This window comes from Colletes gigas, unplaced genomic scaffold (genome assembly GCF_013123115.1).
Source record: "Colletes gigas isolate AHSC1104 unplaced genomic scaffold, ASM1312311v1 Colletes_gigas_Sc00050, whole genome shotgun sequence".
In the NCBI taxonomy this organism is placed as follows: Eukaryota; Metazoa; Arthropoda; class Insecta; order Hymenoptera; family Colletidae; genus Colletes; species Colletes gigas.
The window spans coordinates 661727-669401 of record NW_025106679.1 but is presented as its reverse complement, the minus strand read 5'-3'; the positions used below and the strand labels follow the sequence as shown (position 1 = coordinate 669401).

The 7675-nt window shown below is 34.4% G+C and overlaps 1 protein-coding gene across 1 annotated transcript; it reads right to left on the bottom strand.

The window, feature by feature from the left end:
- Positions 1-1623: 1623 nt before the first annotated feature.
- LOC122403354 lies at positions 1624-2961 on the bottom strand. The gene has a single exon (XM_043406844.1). The coding sequence runs from the start codon at positions 2959-2961 to the stop codon at positions 1624-1626; it is 1338 nt and encodes a 445-aa protein (XP_043262779.1).
- Positions 2962-7675: the final 4714 nt, after the last annotated feature.

The following is a 7675-nucleotide window of genomic DNA, read 5'->3' as shown; positions in this document are numbered from 1 at the left end:
TGACTCGTATCGAGATCCACCCACATAACCTTAGTTAACTCTTAAGCACACAACTGGGTCTGTAAGACCTGAGGCCTTCGGAAAATGCATGATATTCCTATAAGGTATGATGAGGGGTTCCGAACCTGGTGGGATGGGGAAAGTTCGAGACTTCTACCAAATATTCCACAACATGGTAGCCTTAGTTTTTGTCAAGCTGCTGAAATACTGGGAACGCCACCTTAAAAGTTGATCTGAGAAACCCAGTTGTGTCTCAACGTCAGAAAATCAGTGCCGCAAAAAATGCAAAGTTAAAGTAAGTACAATTATTAATACAATTATTAATAATTTAAATTAATTATTTGTGATGTAAAAAATGAAAAAAAATGTTTTGTTTTTTTAGTTTTATTGCTAATACACGGCTGTGAACGGCAAGCCGACTGTTTTTAGCAGCATTCTTTTGAGAACAGCGATTTGCAAGGTAAGTAAGAATAAATAAAATTAATTAAACAAAATTAATATAAATAGAAAAATTTCCACAAATGTATGTTTGGCTTGTGCCGAGCAGAATGGAAAGATACCACAAACCAATGTGCCAAGAACATGCTGCTAAAGTCTGCTGCAATTGTGTTGACAATACTATATAAATTATGTATTCTATGAATTATTTAGTAAGTAAATATTAATAAAGAATATTTTAGACCCTCATATATTACACTTTTTCATTCTTTCAAATCTAATTTTCATGTAAAAATCTCTAACATCTTCAGATATTTACAAGTTTTTCAGGTTTCTGTGTCTGCCATTTTTATTTGTCGGCTTTAATTTTTTTTTACAAATTTTCTTCATATTTAAATGATATTGTATTAAATACAACGAGCGATTACTTGCACTTTTTCTTATTAAAAATATCATTTTTACATGTCAAAACGGCCATGACGTAAACGTAAAAATTGATCTACTTTCATTCTACAAAGTAATTATAGGTTTTGCAACAAGTCGTTTCAGCATATTTTTTTTCATGAAATACAACTCATGACCTTTTCATTTTCGTATGGTAAAACCCTTTCGTCTGTTATCAATAAAAAGCCATGATTTTTTTAAGAAAATTAAATTTCTGCAAAATTTTTCTTTTTATCTTTTACTTTTTAATAAATATCTTTACTGTACAAACACATCCGGCAATTTCACCTGCACAGTGTTATTCTTAAATCTTTGGCGTATCGATTTAAAAAAAGGCACTTGAATTCATGCAGTACAGTCCGAGATATAAGCAATTGAAGATACGGTGGGTCTCACAGACCCAGTTGTGTTTCTACGTAAATATTTGAGCGTGTGTGCTTGAGAGTTAAGTACTGTCCGCCGAAGATATGATGGCTAGGCACGCCGGTTGGCCGTAGCGTCGTAGCGACGCCCGTCCTCACACGTATTATCGCTATTGGCTGGAGCGCTCACTACTACAATTCCATCACGCGACGAAGGACGCGAACGAAACGTACCGAGATAGAGTAGGATAGAACAAGAGTTAGTGACATTGGCGTAACCGCGCGCTCAGAATACTAACCATGAATAGAACAAAAATCTTTCCTTACATTTTACAGTATCATTATCATTTTGTAAAAATTATAAAAATGGTATTCTACCTTACACATCTTCGGAGGAGCTGCTGTTGTCTTCGCTGTCTTCGGAATTATCCAAAATTTGTGATAGTACCTCATCCATGGCATCCTCCAACAAATTGTCTTTTTCCCAATACTTCTTTTCCAAATCTTCTGTGTGGCGACAAAAATTTTCCCACTCACTGACACTTGTCCGATTTACCGCTTCTTCCGCAAGCGCTAGCAATTCATCCACTGCTAAAGTTGACGGATTTCTTTCGCGAATTCTCCGTTTTATTAGTGCCCAGGCCAACTCAATCGGATTTAAATCGCACATGTACGGTGGTAACCGCAGCACGATGTGTCCATGGCATTTCAGCACTTCATCCGCTTTAAATATTTTTTCTGGACCTTTATGTTGTTCTATCAAGTGCACTAATTCATATTTCTTCATGTCTTCGGAATACGGTACGTTATTCCGAAGAAGCCAGTCCATCATATCACTCTTCCTTGCATACTTCGATGGTGGCCTATTCAATTGAATAGAGTGATATGGGGCATTGTCCATCACAATAACACTATTCGGTGCGATATTCGGCAAAAGTTTTTCAGTCATCCACTTTTCAAAATTAATGGCATTCATTTGACCATGATAGTCGCCACTTGTGCTGTTCGCTTTGAACATCAACAGTGCATTGTTGACGAATCCACTCTTCCCACCAGCATGGACAATTATATATCGGTGAGAAGAACTCATATTTTTCACAATACCAAGTGTTTCTTCGCTCTGCCAGCACTTTCCAAAAGACAAGGTATTATCAGCCCATGTCTCATCAATATAAATAATATTTCTGTTTGCCTTTCTATACTGATTAATTGCCTTTAAATATTTCCCTCTCCAGGCAACAATGTTTGGCTTTTCAATTAATATCTTTCTGATATTAACACTTTTTTTCCACGTGTATCCCATGCTCTTTAATAACTGGCGTAACGTGTCCAATTCCCATGGGAAAACAATTTTTTCCCTTATCGCGGCTAACAATTTCGGAGCACTCGGCACAATTTTTTTCTCCACGTAAAACTCGTGGATAATATTTCTAATCACTTTTTTTTCTTCCTCCGTGCAATGACATTTCCCGATACTTCTCGGCCGTTTCTTCCCTGGCGATGACAACCTTCCTTGTTCAGACGTTGAACTTTCCTTCCGAATTCTGGTGATCGTTCTGATCGACAAACCAGTGTATTCGGCAACACGTGCATTTGCCTGCTGTATTGGGTGCAGAAGTTCACCCTTTGACGCTTCCTCGTCACATTTTGCCGCTATCTTTTTCACCATGGTCCTCGCTTCACTGCGAACTGTTTGTCCTTTCTTGTGCGATTCCATTATTTAACACTAAACTAACACTAACTGTAGCACTAAATTTACCACTGAACTTTAACACTGAAATGTAAAATTTAAATACTAAATGTATCACTAAACTTTAGCACTGAAATGTAAAATTTAAATACTAAATGTATCACTAAACTTTAACACTGAAATGTAAAATTTAAATACTAAATGTATCACTAAACTTTAGCACTGAAATGTAAAATTCAAATACTAAATGTATCACTAAACTTTAGCACTGAAATGTAAAATTTAAATACTAAATGTATCACTAAACTTTAATACTACACTAACTAAAATTAATATTAATATCTTATGAAATATATAAAATAATATAAAATATTATATCTTATACTAAATCAGAAATCTCTGAAGAGACTTTGTAAAATTTGATTGCTTTTGAGTTAAGGGAAATCACTTGTTGCTCGCTAGATGTTTGCAACAAGAATGACTCCTTCTTTTTTTCAGTGCTTCACGAAGCTTAAAAGTGGGTGTGCTTTGTTCTATCTTACAGTATTTTAAATATGATTGGTCGTTGGGTGGTTCTAAGTAAAATGGCAAAAGAACAAAAAGAACTTTGAAGTATCATAAACCTTCCTCGACATAATTTTCTTTGTCACTCCTTTACCGCCCCCAAGTCGAGATTCCGTATTGAAAGTTCGCTCAGTGTTTCCTTTACCGAATAGTGATGATTTTTATTGAAAACTATAAAAATTATCTACATGTTTATACACAATTTATGAATTGATCGGCAAAATAATAAATCTGTTGGTGCACTAATAATATTATTTTTCTAAGATTATTAAAAATTAAAGAACTTTTGCAATGTGTTGAATGCACTTTTTAAAATAAAATTTTACGAAATTATACGAAATTGAATTATAAGGAATTATATTAAAGGGTATAGCCGAATTTATCTCCTCTGGGAAAAATTTTAATGCGGGATTCTAGAGGCCAAAATAAGACGAAAATCAAGAATACCAATTTGTTGATGGAGCCTTTGTTAAAAAGTTATTAACGTTTAAAATTCCACCCGTACTGAATTTTTTTCTCGAAAATGCGCAAGATTTCGGGAGTATGTCTATTCACCAAAAATGGTTGTGATTGACCCCCGCAATCGAAAATAATTTTTCCAGAACGATTTGAAATTTTTGAATTTAATTGTTAATAATTTTTTAACGAGCGTCCATCAACAAATTGGTATTCTTGATTTTCGTCTTATTTTGGCCTCTAAAATCCCCCATTAAAATTTTTCCCAGGGGTGGCCGAACACCCTGCATAACGAAACCGCTTTTACTTACTGTTTACTAAATAATGCAAGTTCATTCATTTGATGAAGTCTAGAATAGTCTTCAAACATTTCACGAATTATAAACAGACCAAAATATGAATAATACTTTCGAATAAACGTATAATTCATATGAAATATATTTAAAAATGTAAGAATTATTAATAAGCTTTGAGATCTTTGTGCAAACATTTAAGAATAAGTATGTTATTATTTATATGAAAGATTTTATTCGCATAATTTATATGCACTTTTTTTCATTCAAGAATTTTATAAACGCTTATTTTATCGGATTCATTCATCCTTTAGAGAGTTGTGACAAAAGGAGTTCGTGTCGTTTGTCTATGGGCGGGATAGGGGTTGTTACAAATAAATAAGTCGTCTATGTTTGGAGGCAAATTATCACTGTAGGTCGATACCTGCAAGAGAAATGCTTAATTTACGCGATAATGATGGACGCTCAGAACAATCGGGCCCATAATAAACTCGGCTGGCAGGTAAACTGTGCAGACTAATTGGGAATTTTCTGGCGACTTTCATGCGATTTTTGTTACACTTTCAGGTCGTCGCAGACCCTTCTTCCATTCCTCATTTAGAAACAAATGAAGTTATAGATCCATAAAGTTTTTCGTACTAATTCCACAAAGGGATACGTGTTTGAGAATTTTTTCCGATTTTTCGATTCCAAATCCTAGGTGTGAAAAATTAAAAACGCAGAAAAATACCGATTTCGTATTGAAGTTTTCGAGACACTAGATTTATATAATTACTGTAAATGCATATTGTCATTGGTTATGTCCCTGAATTTTTTCACATTTTTTGGCAGGGTGCGCCGTAGTGGCAAAAATCAAAACCGATATTTTCTGCGTTTTTCACGTGAAAAAGCAACTTATACTCTGAATTTTTGTATTCCCTTTAATGGATAACTATATTCTATGGTTTTAAACAATTCTATGTTGAATAGAACGGCGTATAGAATAGAAAAACAAAAATAAGTCACCAAATTAAAGGTGCTATGTGCGTTATATTCAGAAGCAGCAGCGGTATTTCCAAGAGGTGCGATGGTGCAGTGACTAAGATGCTTGACTGGAGAAATATTTTTAAATATTTTAAATAGATTTTCATTGTTATATAGTTGAAAATTAAAAAAATATATGATTAATAAAAAAAAAAGATGTGCTTCAAACGGGGCACGAACCAGCGTCAAAAAGTTTGCAGAGTATCCACAGTTAAGCATCTCAAGGGTTTGCGACGACCTGAAAGTGTAACAAAAATCGCATGAAAGTCGCCGGAAAATTCCCAATTAGCCTGCACAGTTTACCTGCCAGCCGAGTTTATTATGGGCCCGATTGTTCTGAGCGTCCATCATTATCGCGTAAATTAAACATTTCTCTTGCAGGTATCGACCTACAGTGATAATTTGCCTCCAAACATAGACGACTTATTTATTTGTAACAACCCCTATCCCGCCCATAGACAAACGACACGAACTCCTTTTGTCACAACTCTCTAAAGGATGAATGAATCCGATAAAATAAGCGTTTATAAAATTCTTGAATGAAAAAAAGTGCATATAAATTATGCGAATAAAATCTTTCATATAAATAATTACATACTTATTCTTAAATGTTTGCACAAAGATCTCAAAGCTTATTAATAATTCTTACATTTTTAAATATATTTCATATGAATTATACGTTTATTCGAAAGTAGTATTCATGTTTTGGTCTGTTTATAATTCGTGAAATGTTTGAAGACTATTCTAGACTTCATCAAATGAATGAACTTGCATTATTTAGTAAACAGTAAGTAAAAGCGGTTTCGTCATACAGGGTGTTCGGCCACCCCTAGGAAAAGTTTTAATGGGCGATTTTAGAGGCCAAAATAAGACGAAAATCAAGAATGCCAATTTGTTGATTGAAGCTTCGTTAAAAAGTTATTAACAATTATATTCAAAAATTTCAAATCGTTCTGGAAAAATTATTTTCGATTGCGGGGGTCAATTACAATAATTTTTGGTGAATAGACATACCCCCGTAATCTTGCGCATTTTCGAGAAAAAAATTCAGTACGGGTGGAACTTTAAACATTAATAACTTTTTAACAAAGCCTCCATCAACAAATTGGTATTCTTGATTTTCGTCTTATTTTGGTCTCTAGAATCCCGCATTAAAATTTTCCACAGGGGTGGCCGAACACCCTGTATCTCTCGCAGATATTGAGATCCTACTACTATGTAGCGTGACGTCAGAGCGGGCCTCTATGGTGGGAATAGGGCGGCGCGTAGACCTTCTCTCCTTGCCCTTGCCCCGTTTAGTTTGTAGGTGCCTAGCCAACTCGTTTTCGGCGGACAGTACACGCGTACTCTGTGAATATTCAAAATCGATTTTCTCGGCAACGAATCTTCAAATGAAAAAATTTTATTCTTTATTTTCGATTTGTTTTTTCATGTAGAATCACCCATTCTTCGGTTGTACCATCGACGTTGGGACACCCTGTATGTCCGAAAATTGGGACTCCGAGCTAGACGTTTATGGAATAGATGAATCGATTTTAATTATAAAAATAGCTCGAATCGAGTAATGAACGTGGAAAAGAACAGTAAATAAAAGAGCTTTGCAGTGTGGCAAAGGGAATCTCTTATTGCAGCTCAGTTTGGACATACATATATTCAACGTTCATTGCAATAGTTTTCATTATGTTACGTTTAGTAACACTAAAACTTTCGATTCATCGAAATGATTCACACATTCTCCTAAATATGGCTTGAGATGGCTGATTTCGTTCAGGATATTTTTCGGCATTCAGTTCTAGCTCTATTGCATTTTTACGGTGCTCATCATGAACTAAAAGCTTGTCAACTTTTTCGTTATAAAATTTCATTCTTACTTTTATCTGTCTGATAATTACGCACAAACACCGAAAATAACTTGAATATTGAACCACGAACATGATAGAAGATTGCAGATCATGGTAGACGTTATCATGTTGATTAACATTGTTACGCAAACATCACTGCACTACAGAAATATGTGATAGGATTAATTCTACAACTTGACATTGCAACATTTTCAAGAATGTAAGTGAAATTATTTGTTAGCTATTAGGTTTAGAGCTAATAAAGATTAAAACTTTTTTACTCATAATTCAGTATTCTTCCATATTTTGGTATAAAAAAATATAGCATTTCATTTTTAAAAACATACTACATAAGCGTATCCCTTCAAACCGTGCAACTTTTGTGCAACACATATGTTGGAAATTATAGCGATGCACAAGTTGTGTGGACCATTCTGTATTTGAATATTTAAAGACTTTTATACTTCATAAAAATTGAGATTCATTTAACTGCTATACATACAGGGTGTTCGGCCACCTCTAGCAAAAATTTTAATGAGCGACAGTAGAGGCCAAAATAAGACG

Coding starts and splice junctions, on each gene's coding strand:
- LOC122403354 (XM_043406844.1), bottom strand. CDS start 2,961: ATGGAATCGCACAAGAAAGGACAAACAGTTCGCAGTGAAGCGAGGACC.